Here is a 17606-nt window from a genome sequence, read left to right as displayed (position 1 = left end):
TTTGGGCATCCTCCTTTGGGAAGATCTGGGGCTTACTTTTGATATCTGTGATATGTTTTGTTGATTCTTTTGATAATCCAGTACAATCTATTGTTTGAATTCCTCAAAATTTCTGATCTACTGCTTGCATTATTTCCTATCTTTAAATTTTATGTACTTTTTGGTTTTTTTTTGAGACAGAGTAGTTCTGTTGCCTAGGCTGGAGTGCAGTGGCATGATCATGGTTGACTGCAGCATCGAACTCCTGGGTTCAACCAATCCTACCACGTCAGCCTCCTGAGAAGCTGGGACTATAGGCGTGTCCCATCATGCGCAACTAATTTTGTTAATTTCTTTCTTTTTTTTTTTTTTTTTTTTTGAGACAAGGTCTCCCTTTGTTGCCCAGGCTGATCTTGAACTCCTGGGCTAAAGTGATTCTCCCACCTTGGACCCCCAAAAAGTTGAGATTAGAGGCATGAGCCATGGTGTCTGGCCTATTTATTTATTTTTAATTTTACTTTATTTTATTTTAGACAGAGTCTCACTCTCTCATCCTGCCTGGAGTACAGTGGTGTGATCTTGGCTCACTGCAACCTCCACCTCCTGGGTTCAAGCAATTCTCTTGCCTCAGCCTCCCGAGAAGCTGGGATTACAGGTGTGTGCTACCACACCCGGCTAAGTTTTGTATTTTTTTTGGTAGAGACAGGGTTTTGCCATGTTGGCCAGGCTGGTCTCAAACTCCTGGCCTCAAGTGATCCACCTAAAACAACTTTTCTCTTATTTCATTGACATCTTGTGAGGAAGGGGAAGTAGATTGGGGTATTCAATCCATTAACTTGGACTGGAAGTGTAAGTCATGCATATTTTTTTTTTTCTCTTTCTCTCTCTCTTTCTCTTTCTTTCTTTTTTTTAACAGAGTCTCACTCTGTTGCCCAGGCTGGAGTGCAGTGGCACAATCTCGGCTCACTGCAACCTCCACCTCCCGGGTTCAAGCAATTCTCTACCTCTGCCTCCCAAGTAGCTGGGATTACAGGCACCCACCACCGTGCCCGGCTAATTTTTTGTATTTTTAGTAGAGATGGGGTTTCACCATATTGGCCAGGCTGGTCTTGAACTCCTCACCTTGTGATCCACCTGCTTTGGCCTCCGGAAGTGCTGGGATTACAGGTGTGAGTCACTGCACCGGGCCTCTTTCTCTTTTTTTTTGTTTGTTTGTTTGAGATGGAGTCTTGCTCCATTGTCCAGGCTAGAGTGCAGTGGTACAATCTTGGCTCACTGCAACCTCCACCTCCTGGGTTCAAGCGATTCTCCTGCCTCAGCTTCCTGAGTACCTGGGACTACAGGCATGTGCTACCATGCCCAGCTACTTTTTGTATTTTTGGTAGAGACAGGGTTTCACCCTGTTGGCCAGACTGGTTTCGAACTCTTGGCCTCAGGTGATCCACCCACCTCACCCTCCCAAAGTGCTGGGATTACAGGTGTGAGCCACTGTGTCCAGCCTCTTTTTTTTTTTTTTTTTTTTTGAGACGGAGTCTCGCCTTGTTGCCCAGGCTGGAGTGCAGTGGCGTGATCTTGGCTCACTGCGACCTCCACCTCCTGGGTTCAAGCGATTCTCCTGCCTTAGCCTCCTGAGTAGGTGGGACTATAGGCATCTGCCACTATGCCTGGCTAATTTTTTGTATTTTTAGTAGAGATGGGATTTCACCATGTTGACCAGGCTGGTCTTGAACTCCTGACCTCAGGTGACCCACCTGCCTCGGCCTCCCAAAGTGCTGAGATTACAAGTGTGAGCCACCATGCCCAGGCCTTTTTTTGTTCTTCTATTATACTTGTGTTCTAAACATCAAAAGCAAAAGTAAAACACCAACAAAAAAATAGAAGAGCCAGGTGCAGTGGCATGTGCTTCTCATTCCAGCTGCTTGGAAAGCTCAAGTTGGGAGGATCACTTGAGCCCAGGAGTTAAAGTCCAGCGTTGGCAACATGTTGAGACCTTGTCTCTTAAAAAAAAAAAAAAAAAGATTAAAAACCCAAAACAAAAACAAAAGAAGATGTTCACTCTTCCACTTTTCTCTCTACTCTTCCTGGTCTAAGATGAGTTAAGCAGGAGAAATATCCATGTTTATAGGGATTAAGCTCATAGATCAGTTTAGAATTAGGAATGTACTACTATATACCATAGGATTTTAAAAGAAAGTTGTTCAGATACCTTTGTTTTTAAATTTCATTGTAAACATTTGATTATTTTATTTCTGAGAAAATATATGCTTTTCTCTTCCTTAGAAGGAATATATAAAAAATTATTATCAGAAATGTGTATTCATATGCTTTCTTTTAAACTCTTGACTTTTTTTTCAATAGTGTACTTTTCCCAACACTGGTGCTCGTATCATGATGTTCATTGGCGGTCCTGCTACTCAGGGGCCTGGAATGGTGGTCGGAGATGAGTTGAAGACACCTATAAGATCGTGGCATGACATTGACAAAGACAATGCCAAATATGTTAAAAAGGGAACTAAGGTGATTTCGACTTTTAAATATTTTTACCTGATTGGAAAACAGGTATTCATTTGCTGGCAGAATAAGGATACAAATAGTTTTTGATAGAAATTGGTATTATACAGTTTGATACTATAACTGGTATTCAGAATTGGAGAAATATTCATTTTTTTCTTGATAATTTGTTGTAATTTTTCTGGTTTGAAATATTTAAACACTTCATAGTAGGTGTCAGTAGGTATGTCCTTAAAAATTATTACTGAGAGAAACATTCTATGCCTTTTTAAATATTCACGTTAAAGAATGTCTTTCTGTTTAGGAAAAGTCGTTTTTACATTTTTCAGTTTTTCATTTCCAAGAGGCAGTCCTTAATTTTTCCTTTAGATATGAGTATTGTTCATAGCTTAAATAGTCCATCATTTTCTTGTAAGTTGTTTTATGTTCATCTGACTTCCCATTTTTTGGGTTTGTGTAAGTACATTTCACTAATGTTGATTTGTGACTCTCTTATATTCGTTCTATTTGTTAATATATCTTAATTTTTGAATTCTCTAGAGTTCAGTTTTAGTTTGGTTTGTGCTGTATCATGTATTTTTTGATAGTCATCATCAGTATTATATTTTTACACTACACTTGATCTTAGCCAAAAGGCCGAGAAGCGATAGTATTATATTTTTAAAAGTAATTTATGACATAATTTTTGCCACTGTTAGTGGCAAAGGAGATTAGTTCTTTCTTGCCAACTAATTTGCTTTTTGAGCTTGGAATTTTTCTTGGTTACAGCTTCAAAAAAGGTTTTAGATTCATTTATCTTACTGCTTTTTGTATTTTCTCTATTTTTGGATGTTTTTGTTACTTGGGTATGGATTTAGCCAGGAAAGAGTTCTCTGTTGTTTTTCTTTTTCTTTTTTTTTTTTTTTTTTTTTTTTTTTTTGAGGCAAAGTCTCACTCTGTCGCCCAGACTGGAGTACAGTGGCGCTATCTCCACTCACTGCAAGCTCTGCCTCCTAGGTTCATGCCATTCTCCTGCCTCAGCCTCCTGAGTAGCTGGGAATACAGGCGCCTGCCACCATGCCCGGCTAATTTTTTGTATTTTTAGTAGAGATGGGGTTTCACCGTGTTAGCCAGGATGGTCTCGATCTCCTAACCTCGTGATCTGCCTGCCTCGGCCCCACAAAGTGCTGGGATTACAGGTGTGAGCCACCGTGGCCAGCCTGTTGTTTTTCTACTATGTTTATGTATGAAGAACAAGATATGCAACATGCCTTCCTTTAAATTTGGCTTTATCTGGGGTTTATCTAGAAAGAGTGGCTTTTAAGGAAAAAAAATGTGAAAATGTCAGACTCACAGAAGTTGTTGTATAATTTTATTGAGATTACAGAAAGTTAAATAAATCATAATTTAAATTGTGAGTTATTCTTTTAGTCCTTCTTTGATCATTTTGATCTGTTAATGGAAAAAAGATTTATAGGACAATTTTGTATATTATTTTAATTAAAAAATCTTTTGTAGCATTTTGAAGCATTGGCTAATCGAGCTGCTACAACTGGCCATGTTATTGATATCTATGCATGTGCATTAGATCAGACAGGTCTCCTGGAGATGAAGTGCTGTCCCAACCTTACTGGGTATGTATTTAAATTTTTACAGTTTTTGTAATTATAAGCAAATGATAACATTTACTGATATAAACCAATAATGACCGTTTAGGGAAAAGTGTCATCTTCCCACTACTTCAGGGCAACACATCTGTTAGTAGTTTTTGATACTCTTTTCAGTAAAGCACACTTTTAAATTTGTTTAAAAATATGGAGTTATAAACCTGTTTATAACTTTTAAATTTGTTTAACACTTTTAAATTTAACACTTTTAAATTTGTTTAAAAATATGGAGTTTAAAACCCTGTTTCTAAAGCTTACTTTGATATCTTGAAGTCATTATTTTGATTCATTACTTTAACAGCATTTTTGAGATAAAATTCACATACCATAAACTTACATTTAAAATATACAGTTTGATGCTTTTAGTATATTTACAGGATGCACAGCCATCACCATAATTTGTTTAGAACATTTGCATTACCCTAGAAACTATGTTCCCATTAGCAGTTACTTCCCATTACTCCCTCCTTTTTCTTCTCACCACCGTCTCATCCTTAGACAGCTGATAATTGCCTATTCTGGACATTTTATAAAATGGAATCAGAGGCTGGGTGCGGTGGCTTACGCTTGTAATCCCAGCACTTTGGGAGGCTAAGGCAGGTAGATCATGAGGTCAGGAGTTCAAGACCAGCCTGGCCAAGATGGTGAAACCCCATCTCTACTAAAAATACAAAAAGTAGGCAGGCGTGGTGGCAGGCGCCTGTAATCCCAGCCACTCGGGAGGGTGAGGCAGGAGAATTGCTTGAACCCAGGTGGCAGAGGTTGCAGTGAGCTGAGATCATGCCACTGCACTCCAGCCTGGGCGACAGAGTTAGACTCCGTCTTAAAAAAAAAAAAAAAAAAAAAAAGTGGAATCAGAGCCGGGCGCTGTGGCTCCCAACTGTAATCCTAGCACTTTTAGAAGCCGCAATGGGAGGATTATCTGAGGTCAGGAGTTCAAGACCAGCCTGGCCAACATGGTGAAACCCCATCTCTAATAAAAATCACAAAAGTTAGCCTTGCTTGATGGCATGTGCCTGTAATCCCAGCTACTCAGGAGGCTGAGGCAGGAGAATCACTGGAACCTGGAGGTGGAGGTTTCAGTGAGCCAAGAAGATTGTGCCACTGCACTCCAGCCTGGGCGACAGAGTGAGACTCTGTTTCAAAAAGAAGGGAATCAAATGGTCTCTTGTGATTGGTTTCTTTTACTCAGCATAATGTTTTCAAGGTTCATCCAAACTGTAGAATATAATAATATTTTATTTTATTTTTATTGCTGAGTAAAAAGGGAACAAGGGGTCAAAGTGCATTTAATAGTATTCCATTTGATGGATACACCACATTTTGTTTAGGAATCCATCAGTTAATGAATATTTCATTTCCACTTTTTGGTTACTGTGAGTAATGGTCCTTTGAACATCGTGTTCAAGTTTTGGTGTGGAGATTATGTTTTTGTTTCTCTTAGGTATATATCTAGGAGCAGAATTGTTGCATCATGTAGTAATCTGTCCTTAACATTTTGAGGAACTGTCAAACGGTTTTCCCAAGTGACGGTACCAATTTAAATTCCCATTACCAAAGTGTGAGGATTCCAGTTCCTCCACATCTTTGTCAGCACTTGTTATTGTCTGTATTTTAATTAATTTTTTTGAGATGGGGTCTTTCTCTGTTACTGAGGCTGGAGTGCAGGGTGCAGTCATAGCTCACTGCAGCCACAATTTCCAGGGCTCAAGCCATCCTCGCACCTCAGCCTCCTGAGTGGCTGGGACTCCAGGCACATGCTACCACACCTAGCTAATTATGAATACTTTTTTTTTTGTGGAGACGAGGTCTCACTTTGTTGCTCAGGCTGGTTTTGAACTCCTGGGCTCGATCCACCTGCCTCTGCCTCTCAAAGTGCTGGGATTACAGGTGTGAGCCACCCTGCCCAGCCTATTGTCTGTTTTTTTGATGATATCTGTCCTAGTGGGTACGAAGTAATATCTCATTGTGGTTTTGATTTGCATTTCCCTGAAGACTAATGATGTTGAGCATCTTTTTATGTACTTACTGGCCATGTGTATATCTTTGGAGAAATGTCAGTTCAGATTCTTTACCCATTTTTAATTTGGGCTATTGATTTTCTTTTTATTGATTTAAAATAGTTTGTTATTTTGATATAAATCCCTTTATCAGATATATGACTTACAGATATTTTCTCTTATGGGTTTTTTCCCTCACTTTTTTTTTTTTTTTTTTTTTGAGACAGAGTCTCACTGTGTCGCCCAGGCTAGAGTGCAGTGGTGTGATCTAGGCTCACTGGAACTTCTGCATCGTGGGTTCAAGTGATTCTCCTATCTTAGCTTCCCCAGTAGCTAGAATTATAGGTGTGCACCACCACACACGACTATTTTGTATTTTTAGTAGAGACAGGGTTTCATTATGTTGGCCAGGCTGGTCTTGAATTCCTGACCTCAAGAGATCCACCCACCTCGGCCTCCTAAAGTGCTGGGATTACAAGTGTGAGCCACCCCTCCCGGCCTCCCTCACTTTCTTGATGGTATTGTTTGCAGCACAAAAGTTTCAAATTTTGATGAAACCTAGTTCATGCTTTTTCTTTCTTTTTTTTTTTTTTTTTTTTTTTGAGACGGAGTCTCGCTCTGTCACCCAGGCTGGAGTGCAGTGGCGTGATCTCGGTTCACTGCAACTTCCACTTCCCGGGTTCAAGTGATTCTCCTGCCTCAGCCTCCCAAGTGGCTGGGACTACAGGCGCCCACCAGCACACCCGGCTAATTTTTTTTTGTATTTTTAGTGGAGACTGGGTTTCACCATGTTGGCCAGGCTAGTCTTGAACTCCTGTCCTTGTGATCTGCTGTCGTCGGCCTCCCAAAGTGCTAGGATTACAGACCTGAGCCACCGTGCCCAGCCTTGATTTTAAAAAATTTTTTAATTTTTTAGTTTTGAGACATTGTCTCGCTGTGTTGCCCAGGCTGGAGTGCAGTGGTGCGATCTCAGCTCACTGCAACCTCTGCCTCCCAGGTTCAGCAGATTCTTGTGCCTCAGCCTTCCAAGTATCTGGATTACAGGCATGTAGCACCATGCCTGGCTAATTTTCATGTTTATTTCAAGTTATCTGCTCGCCTTGGCCTACCAAAGAGAGCTGGGATTACAGGCATGAGCCACTGTGCCCGGCCAACAATTGATTTTTATATGTCGATTTTATACCCTGCAACCTTGCGGAACTTGTTTATTAGTTTTAGTAGTTTTTCTGTGGACTTCTTAGGATTTTCCCTATATAACATCATACCATCTGCAAATTGGTATTGTTTTACTTCTTCCTTCCCATCTGCATGCATTTTCTTTTCCTTGCCTAATTGCCCTGGCTGGAATGTCCAGTACGGGATTAAAAATGGTGAGAGTGAATATCCTTGTGTTGTTCTTGATCTTTGGGGGAAGTCGTTTAGTCTTTTTTTTGAGATGGAGTTTCCCTCTTGTTGCCCAAGCTGGAGTGCAGTGGCACGATCTCGGCTCACTGCAACCTCCGCCTCCTGGGTTCAAGTGATTCTGCTGCCTCAGCCCCCTCAGTAGCTGGGACTACAGGCATGCGCCACTACGCCCAGCTAATTCTTGTATTTTTAGTAGAGATGGAGTTTCACAATGTTGGTCAGGCTAGTCTCGGACTCCTGACCTCAGGTGATCCACCTGCCGCGGCCTCCCAAAGTGCTGGGATTACAGGCATGAGCTACTGCGCCCATCCCTGTTTAGTCTTCTACCATTAGAAGATATTAGCTGTGGATTTCATCAGATTGAGTAAGTTCCCTTCCAAAAACTCTCATGAAAATGTGTTTTTGGGATTTTGTTAAATGCTGTTTCTATACCTATTGATATGATCATGTGACTTTTGTCCTTATTAATATGGTATTTTGCACTGATTTTTGGATTTTAAACCTACCTTGCCTTTCTGGGATGAATCTCACTTGGTCACGGTGTATAATCCTTTTTATTATTGCTAAATTCAATTTGCTGGCATTTTGTTGAGGATTTTTGCATCTGTCTTCACAGGAGATACTGTCCTGTAGTTTTCTTTTGTTTGGTGTTGGCATCAGGGTAACTGTCTTCACAGAATGACCTGGGATGTGTTCTTTCCTCTTCCATGATCAGTTATTATTTTTAAAATAATTTAATTAGACTTAAAAATCGATTAGATGTGTCAACCCTTTCTCAAGTTTATTTATTTAAATCATTCATCTAATAAATATGAATGAGCACCTGTTATGTAGCAAACTGCTCATGGCACTGCAAGTAAAGCAGTGAACTAAACGTAAAACTCTTTGCCCTGATGGAGCTTATCTTCTAGTGCAGGGCTCTTCCGTATTATTTCGCAATGGATGTTTTCTTTGTGCTGTCCCATGGAAATGTGGCAAGTATGACTGAGGAACTAAAATTTTAATTTTAATTGCTTTACATTTAAATTTAACTAGCCACATGTTAGTACAGGTCTAATGAGAGGAGGTAGGGTAAGTATGGTAGATAGAATGTCAGATGGTGATAGCATTTGGAAGAAAAAAAGGTCAGGAAAGAAGAATTGGGGTTTGTGGTTCTAAATAGGATGAATAGGCAGAGCCTTATTGAAGGTGATATTTTAGCAAAGATGTAAGGAAGTAAGAGTGAGCCATGTGCATATATGAAGTAAGAGTGTTCCAAGTGAGGAATAGCAAGTACCAAGTTGAGAATGTACCTGGGGACAGGCGCTGTGGCTCACACCTGTGTAATCCTAGCACTTTGGGAGGCTGAGGTGGGTGGATTGCTTGAGCTCAGGAGTTTGAGACCAGTCTGGGCAACATGGTGAAACCCTGTCTCTACCAAAAATACAAAAATTAGCTGGGCATGGTGGTGTGCGCTTGTGGTCCCAGCTACTTGGGAGGCTGAGGTGGGAGGATTGCTGGAGCTTGGGAAGTCGAGGCTGTGGTGAGCCATGATTGCATCACTGCACTGCAGCCTGCGTGACAGAGTGAGACCTGGGCTCAAAAAATAATAAAAAAAAAAGAGAATGTACCTGTGATTTTGAGAAATAGCAAGGAGAACAAAGTAGCTGGAATGGAGTGAGTGAGGAGGATAGGTTACAAAGTCCATTTACCTGTTTAAAGGGCTTTGGACTTTACCTTGAGTGAGATGGGAAGGCATTGGAGAGTTTTCAACAGAGGGGTTTTATGATCTGACTTAATAGTTTAAAAGGATCGCTGACTTCATTTGTCGTTAGTAGAGTATAGGGATGTAAGAATACCAAGTGATGGTAGCACAGATGGTGGGAAGTGGTTGGATTTTGGATATATTTGGAAGATAGATGTAAGGGTGTGGACAATTCCTCCATAGAGGTTTACTGTAAAAGGGAGCAGAGAAATGGGGTGGTATAAATTGTCATTAATCTAGGATGTATTATCAGGTATAATGATGACTTAGATCATCATAGATAATATGTTTGTAGAAAATCTGACAGAATCTATAAACTATTGGTATTAATATGTGAAGTTGGCAAGCCTTCTGGATCAAGGTCGGTGTACAAAGTTTAATTATAAATTTATGTACCAGTAACATTAAAAAATTTAAAAGGATACAATTTCTAATAAGCATCAGAGATAACATAAAAACTTTTTAATAATATCAAAAGTAAAATTATGGTCAATTAGTTATAACACATCAGTTTTATTCTTTTGCGTATTTTAATTTTTGATTGTATCTTTTATTGATGTTTAATACTTAAAATATTTTAAAAATGTGAGCAAGTGTATCTAAATATTTTATGCATATGTGTATCCCCCTTTTTATATAAACAATATTTTATACGTCTTTGCCCTCTTTGTGTTTTTCACTTATATCCTAGAAATCAGTCTGTAGCAGTGTATTACTGCATTGTGTGGATGTAATATTTTTTCATCTAGTCTTTAATTACATGATTATTTGGATTGTTTTCAGTTTTCTGTTATTCTGAGTTTGTGTTTGAAATACAGTATTTCAAACATAAGGAAAAAAGGAAAAAAAAACTTTTGTTGTTACAAATAGTGCTTCGGCAAATAATCTTGTGAATATATTTTGTTTTTCTGTTTTTGTTTTGTTAGAGTATCTTTGGAATAGATTACTATTAGTGGGGTAGCTGGATTAAGGAGGAAATCCATATGTGATTTTGTTAGATATTATCAAGTTGCTCTGTACTGGGGTTGTACCATTTTGCAGTCCCAGCAGATGTATATGAGAGTGCCTGTTTTTCCATAGCCTCACCAACATAATATGTTGCTGTCAAACTGATTTTTGCCAATCTATTAGAGAAGGAATGGTATCAAAATAGTTTTTAACTTTCAAGTTAATATTAAAATTTGTTTTAATTAAAAAGTAGGTATATGCTTATTGAAAAAAATTTAAAATAAGTGCATAAAGTGAAAATACTCTCTTAATTTTCTTCCATTCTCATTTGCTCGGTATAACGTGTATATTTCATGTGACATAGACAATACATGCATATACATACACACACATACTCGTTTTTAAGAGTGAGAATGGGATGGGTGGGTGGCTCATCCTTATAATCCCAGCACCTTGGCAGCCCGAGATGAGCATATTGTTTGAGTCCAGAAGTTCAAGACCAACCTGGGCAACATGGCAAAACCCTATCGCTGCAAAAAACAAAAAAATTAGCTGGGCATGTTGGTGCAGCCTGTAGTCTAGCTACTTGGCAGGCTGAGGTAGGAGGATGGCTTGAGCCCAGGAGGTTGTGGCTGCAGTGAGCCGTGATTGTGCCACTGCACTCCAGCCTAGGCGACAGAGTGAGACCCTGTCTGGAAAAAAAAAAAGAGAATGCATGCTGGAAACTGTCAGGTACCTTTACCAATATGGAGAACATTTGTTACTATATACTCTTCTGTACCTTTTGTGTTTTGTAATATGGTGGAGATATATTGCCTATTTAAAGAAGAATTTTTTTTAAATTACCAAGGACAAATGCAGCTGTTAGGGTCACTCTGTTACCTTTTGGATTGAGATTATTTGTGGGGTGAGGATATTCTCATATATATTTTAATATTAAAAATTAGTAATACAGCACATTTTGGGAAATATCTTTAAAATTTATTGGTAGTTTTGAGAGGTAATTTTCTTCTACGATTTTAACACGTGGACTCAGTAACTGTGTCAAGTATGTTGTTTTTTTGTTCTTTCCATGCAGAGGATACATGGTAATGGGTGATTCTTTCAATACGTCCTTATTCAAACAAACTTTTCAAAGAGTCTTTACCAAAGACATGCATGGACAGTTTAAAATGGGCTTTGGTGGTACACTAGAAATAAAGGTAAGAACCAAAACTTGACATGTGCGATATGTTATCAAAAGAGAGCTTATAGGCTTGAGTGTAATTCTAAAATGCCATTAATCAAATTTAATACTTGCTTTCAAAATTGTGGTTATTTTATATTGAAACCTGAGTTAGAGATTTTCTTCACCAGAAGAGTGTCATCATTCAATGTATGAGACTTTACTTGAGCATTTCTGAACAATTGGTAGAAAAGTAGAACAATATTGGTAAAATATTCTTTAACTTTTCGTTTTTTTCTTTGTGTAGGGCTTAGCTCCTTAAAGTATGTTTTATCTTTTTTTTTTGAGACAGAGTCTTCCCCTGTCGTCCAGGCTAGAGTGCAGTGGCATGATGTTGTCTCACTGCAGCCTCTGCCTCCTGGATTCAAGTGACTGTCCAGCCTCAGCCTCCTGAGTAGCTGGGACTACAGGTGTATACGACTGTGTCTGTCTAATTTTTGTATTTTTAGTAGAGATGCGGTGTCACCATGTTGGCCAGGCTGGTCTCGAACTCCTGACCTCAGGTGATCTGCCTGTCTCAGCTTTCCAAAGTGCTGAGATTACAGACATGAGCCACCACGTCCGGCCTGTTTTATCTTTTGTAGAGCCAAATCTATTTATGTTAGTGCTAGGTTAATGATAGGAATTGTTATCTAACTTAAGAGGAAACTGTTTACCTTTTGGATAATCAGTAATTGTTTTATGATTAGTTGTTATTACGTAATTCTATCATTTATTTCAAATTTGGATTTAAAATACCCAAAGGTTAAGTGCTTCTAATCCTAATTGATTCTTATTAAATTAATTCTAAGCACATTAGTTTTGCATTTTCATTAAATACTTATTAATCTTGTTTCATTGAATGCCTGCTATATGCCCAACATTGCATGGGAAATTACAGAGATGTCTAGGGATATCTAAGGTACACGTCTTGCTGTCGAGAAACTTAGCATTCTCGTGATTAGAGAGGCAGGAAAAGTAAACAGTGTATGTAATAGAATGACATAATAGTAAGTTATAAAAACGCTATAAAGGTTTAGAGAAGAAAAATGAACATATATAGGACACAATTTATTCTAAGGAGTGTGACTTATAGTTTTTTTTGTTTTGTTTTGTTTTTGAGATGGAGTTTTGCTCTTGTTGCCCGGCTGGAGTGCAATGTCATGATCTCAGCTCACTATAACCTCTGCCTCCTGGGTTCAAGCGATTCTCCTGCCTCACCCTCCCGAGTAGCTGGGATTACAGGCATGTGCCACTATGCCCAGCTAATTTTGTATTTTTAGTAGAGACAGGGTTTCTCCATGTTGGTCAGGCTGGTCTTGAACTCCCGACCTCAGGTGATCCACCGGCCTCAGCCTCTCAAAGTGTTGGGATTACAGGCGTGAGCTACTGTGCCCGGCCACAGTTGTTTTTTTAAAGGTGTTAGAGGATAATGCATTTTATTCAGGAACCCAGTGTGAGGAGAGGCATAGAGGTGAGAATCAGCATTGTGTGTTTGAGAAAACTGCCCAGTGAGAGTAGATGCTTTGTATTGGAATGAGGGGAAATAGCTTAAATTTGTGGGAGCTGGTTGTAGTGTGGAGACACAAGTGTAGGCAGAAGTCATATTAGGTATTTTGGGTAAGATTCATCTGACAGTGGTATTCTGCATATGTCAGGAAAAAGAATCTCAAGTAAGAAAACAAAAGTAGGCTTTCCAATTTTTTTTTTTTTAGATAGAAGGTATTGTGATAGCTTAAATTTTGGTGGCAAGAGAGACTGGGGAGAGACCAATCTTGGTGACAGATTTTCTATGGGAGGAAAAATAGAATAGGGTGTCTAAGGTTTTGGATTAGGATATGTGAATTTTGGGTGGATAGGTAGAAGTCTGAAGTCAGAATGGGGTTCCCAAATGGAGACCTCCTATGTGCTAATGGAAATAGAAGGTTAAAAGTAGGTTGGTGCCGATTTTAAATTTGTCAGTGAGCATAGAAGTGCTCATTGATTATTTTTCATGTTAGTGTATTTTCATTGGCTTTGAGTTTTAAATATAGATGAATATCTTATATTCTTATACACCTGTAGTTGAACATTTGAACATATCTTTGAGGAAACCGAACATGCTATTTTCTTATTTTGCAGACCTCAAGGGAAATAAAGATTTCAGGAGCTATTGGACCCTGTGTGTCACTCAATTCTAAAGGACCCTGTGTGTCTGAAAATGTAAGTTGTGTTTATTCTAAAAAGAAAATAAAGGGCTAGGAACTGTGGCTTGCACCTGTAATCCCAGCTACTTGGGAGACTGAGGCAGGAGGATTGCTTAAGCCCGGGAGTTAGAGACCAGCCCAGGCAACATAGAGAGACCCTGTTCCCCTCCTGTTATCCCCCCTCAAAAAAGAAAAAAAAGAAGATACAGTGAATGCACAGGACAGCACCAACAAAAACTTGGGGTGGCAGCCTATAGCATTCCTTTCAAAATTCTTATGTTGATTGTTTTATGTAGTTCAGCTCCCATTGGTATGCCTCTATTCGTGGTTGCTCTTTCTGCATAGCCTTTTCCCATCCACCCCTAATGAAAACTTTTAATACTGTCGCCAGTCTTCTATTTTTTTATGCCCAAATTATGTCTTGCCCCAGTGTGCCTAAAAAACAAACAAACAAACAAAACAAAACAAAACAAAAACTCATGATTTGGAAATTTGGAGACTTCTGAAAGTCAAAATTAGCTCTAAATTGATTTTTGTTACCAGAATTTTCAAAAAAGTAACCAAATTAGCCAGATTTGGAATTTCAGTTCTTTGTTCTTTTTATCCAATTTAATGGAAGTATAATGTACTCTAAAATGGTAGAATCATGTAGCTGTAGAGAGGATGGTGGGACAAATAATACAAAGTGGGTAATCAACTTTAAAAATGACAAAGCTAAAAAATTACAGTGTATAAGCAGTTTGCTGGTAAAGGTCTATCTATATCTATGACGTTTTCTTGGGAATCAGAGTGCTTAACAATTCTCATCCAGAGAACATATGTTCGTAAATGCATATATTATATGTTAAATCAGTTTCTTTTTATACAGATCAAGTAGTTGGATAGAAGGATAATGTTAGTTGCAGTTACTTCCTTAAATAGCATATACTTTTATTATTTATTTATTTATTTTTTTGAAACAGAGTCTCACTCTGCCGCCCAGGTTGGAGTGCAGTGGCGCCCTCTCTGCTCACTGCAAGCTCCGCCTCCTGGGTTCACGCCATTCTCCTGCCTCAGCCTTCCAAGTAGCTAGGACTACAGGCGCCCGTCACCACGCCCGGCTGAATTTTTGTGTGTTTAGTAGAGATGGGGTTTCACCGTGTTAGTCAGGATGGTCTCCATCTCCTGACCTCATGATCTGCCCGCCTCGGCCTCCCAAAGTACTGGGATTACAGGTGTGAGTCACCGCACCTGGCCAAATAGCATACGCTTTTAAATGAAACAGTATGAAGAACTTATATTAACACTTTTATAATTTACTTAGCAAGAATTTGAATTTTACTTTTAGTATATAAAAATTATTTTATTTTTATTATGTAAAAATGCTTTTTTTTTTTTTGGTCTTAAAATATTTTAAGCTCTTAACATTGTTGAATTAGTTTGAAACATGATTTTTTTTTTTCCTGTGGTCTTTTTCCTTTTTCACCTTAATATAAAATTAATAAATTGTGTCTAAAGCTTTCAAACATGCTATATTTTATTTTTACAGGAGATAGGAACAGGTGGCACATGTCAGTGGAAGATATGTGGACTTAGTCCCACTACAACCTTAGCCATATATTTTGAGGTTGTCAATCAGGTATGACTTTCTACATCTGAATATCAAAACATACATTTGAATAAGTACTTACTTTAGGCCATGAATAGTTCATATTTTTTTTTCCTATAGTAGATATAACCCAAAATTTATTTTCTGTATTGGAATTTATATTTGTCTTTTTTTTATTTTTCAAGGCTAAACTCCTTGGTGACAGGACGTATTGTAATAGAAATGCAGGGAAACCTACAAACTCCAAACCTTGGGTAGCCCAACTTTTAGTCTGTTTTCTTTCTTTTTTTGAATATAAAAATGAAGGAAAATGCAGTTATTTAAAATTCCCTTCTAGCTACACATTTTTGCAATTAGATGTCTAGTTTTTCCTAGTTGTCACAAAGTATATATGATATATGAGTCTTCCTACAAGAAGGTCTAATATGTCAAAATCCATAGAAAAAGTTTAGAAAGTAATCATATTTGGAAAGATTTTTTTTCTGCCACAAGAGATAATTAATCACATTGAAGAATAATACAAATTACTGACTTATTTATTAATAGTTTTTAGGCATTAAATGAACCACAAAATATTAAGTCAGCTTTCCTAAGGCAGGTGCTATAGTTTTTTTTTAAACATTAAAATTTATAAGAAATATGTTGACTCTTACTGACAAAAGCAAAACAACACACAAAAACAAAGCAAGAATATCTGTTATATCTGTTGTCAGAATGCATGAATAAAGTTCTCCTATTGACTACTTGTATTTCTTTCTGATGATAGTTATTATATATTGCTATTAGTTTCTTCTCATTATTAATCTTTCATTGGTTGGTTGTTCATCATATGATAATGTTCCTAAAAGTTCTGCTTTCATCTTCTATACCTAGGGGAGGAGGACTTAGCTCGATTTCTCTTTATCCAGTTACAAGTTGAACAACTCAGATCTGAAATCTGAACTGTTTCAAAATCTGGAACTTTCTGAACACTGACATGACACTCAAAGAAAATGCTCATTGGAGAGCATTTTGGATTTTGGATTTTTGGATTTGGGGATGTTCAATTGGTACAAGGCAAATATTCCCACGTTTGAAAATATACAAAATTCAAAACATTTCGGGTCCCAAGCATTTTGGATAAGGGATATTCAATCTGTGCAATTTGGCTTAAATGGCCTCACTTAGGAATTGTCTTTTAATTTCTTTGTGCTCTCCCTTTTCTTTGTTCTTTCATGTCCCTCTGGCTTATATAGTACTTGAAAATTGATTTCCTAGCAGGACTGACTTCTCTGATTCTTGATTATTTTCCTCTTCTCCAAATTAATTTCTCCACTTCTGTGTGACAAATTATAACTGTTTTGGATGCATTGGAAATAAGTATGCTTCTAATCAATTTTAGAATGAATTATTTTTAGTGCTAGGACATGTAGCCTGTGATTATATGACAACAACATGGTAAATTTTGCTTAGGTTTTACTCCGTTATATTTATACAGCATAATGCTCCAATTCCTCAAGGAGGGCGTGGTGCCATCCAGTTTGTGACTCAGTATCAGCACTCAAGTGGGCAGCGACGCATCCGAGTGACCACCATTGCTAGGAAGTAAGTTGTATTTGTTAGAGATTTGATTTTCATATCACAGCTATCTGGGTTGTGTTTCCAAACTGGATTCCTATTTTGGGTGACATCCATGACTAGCAAGTGAATATTTGTGACTGATAGTATTTTATTTATTTCTTTCTAACCCAGCTTATTTGCTACAATATTCATTACTAAGAACCGTAAGAGCAATTTTAAAAAGTACTTCTAAGACACACCCTTCAAAATATTATTTTATTTACCTCATTCTGTGAGACGAGAAAAATCAAATATTTACCTATAATAGGCAATAATAATATATATAATCCATTATATATATAAATGATATAGCACAGTAATTAATCACATTACTTTTCAATTAGTGATAAAAATTCTTAGCTTTTTTTTTTTCAAGTTTTATTAGTCATTTAATTCATTTATTATGCCATTACTCAGCTTCTGCTTTGTGGAGTACGTTGTGTTGTAGGAGAGTATGAATGCGGAAGCCATGAACATACTTAGCCTCCTGCTGTATGACGGTGTGGTATAGAGTCATCCTCACATTGTCTGTGGTAAAGGGCCAGTTGTGCTTTTTTTTCCTAATCCTTTGGGTACAGATGCTTTTATTAAATACAATAAAAATGAATTACTAGAAAAATGAAATTTTAAAAAGTGATTTAAAACAAACTCCCTGTTTTATATTATTAGATTAATAAGATATAAGATTATTTTGTGAAATTGCTCAGTTTCTAAATATTTATTCTCAGTTCCTCTTTTGACTTCATGGCACTGGTTCACATACCATACTTTGACTAGCACTTGTTGAGACCACAAAA

General features: G+C 37.8%; 1 protein-coding gene across 2 annotated transcripts in view; it reads left to right on the top strand.

The window, feature by feature from the left end:
• The window catches only part of SEC23A (SEC23 homolog A, COPII coat complex component), a 72963-nt gene that overhangs the window by 26523 nt on the left and 28834 nt on the right, over nt 1–17606 (top strand). For both annotated transcript variants that reach the window (XM_032135150.2, XM_058429545.1), the window contains 6 exons: nt 2338–2496; nt 3988–4103; nt 11311–11434; nt 13558–13638; nt 15151–15240; nt 16688–16794. In XM_032135150.2, coding sequence (XP_031991041.1) covers nt 2338–2496; nt 3988–4103; nt 11311–11434; nt 13558–13638; nt 15151–15240; nt 16688–16794 — 677 coding nt within the window. The remainder of the gene's footprint in view (nt 1–2337; nt 2497–3987; nt 4104–11310; nt 11435–13557; nt 13639–15150; nt 15241–16687; nt 16795–17606) is intronic.

The sequence above is a fragment of the Hylobates moloch genome, unplaced genomic scaffold, assembly GCF_009828535.3.
Source record: "Hylobates moloch isolate HMO894 unplaced genomic scaffold, HMol_V3 SCAFFOLD_16, whole genome shotgun sequence".
Lineage (NCBI taxonomy): Eukaryota > Metazoa > Chordata > Mammalia > Primates > Hylobatidae > Hylobates > Hylobates moloch.
The sequence above is the reverse complement of the archived record's forward strand: the minus strand, read 5'-3'. Positions and strand labels throughout refer to the sequence as shown.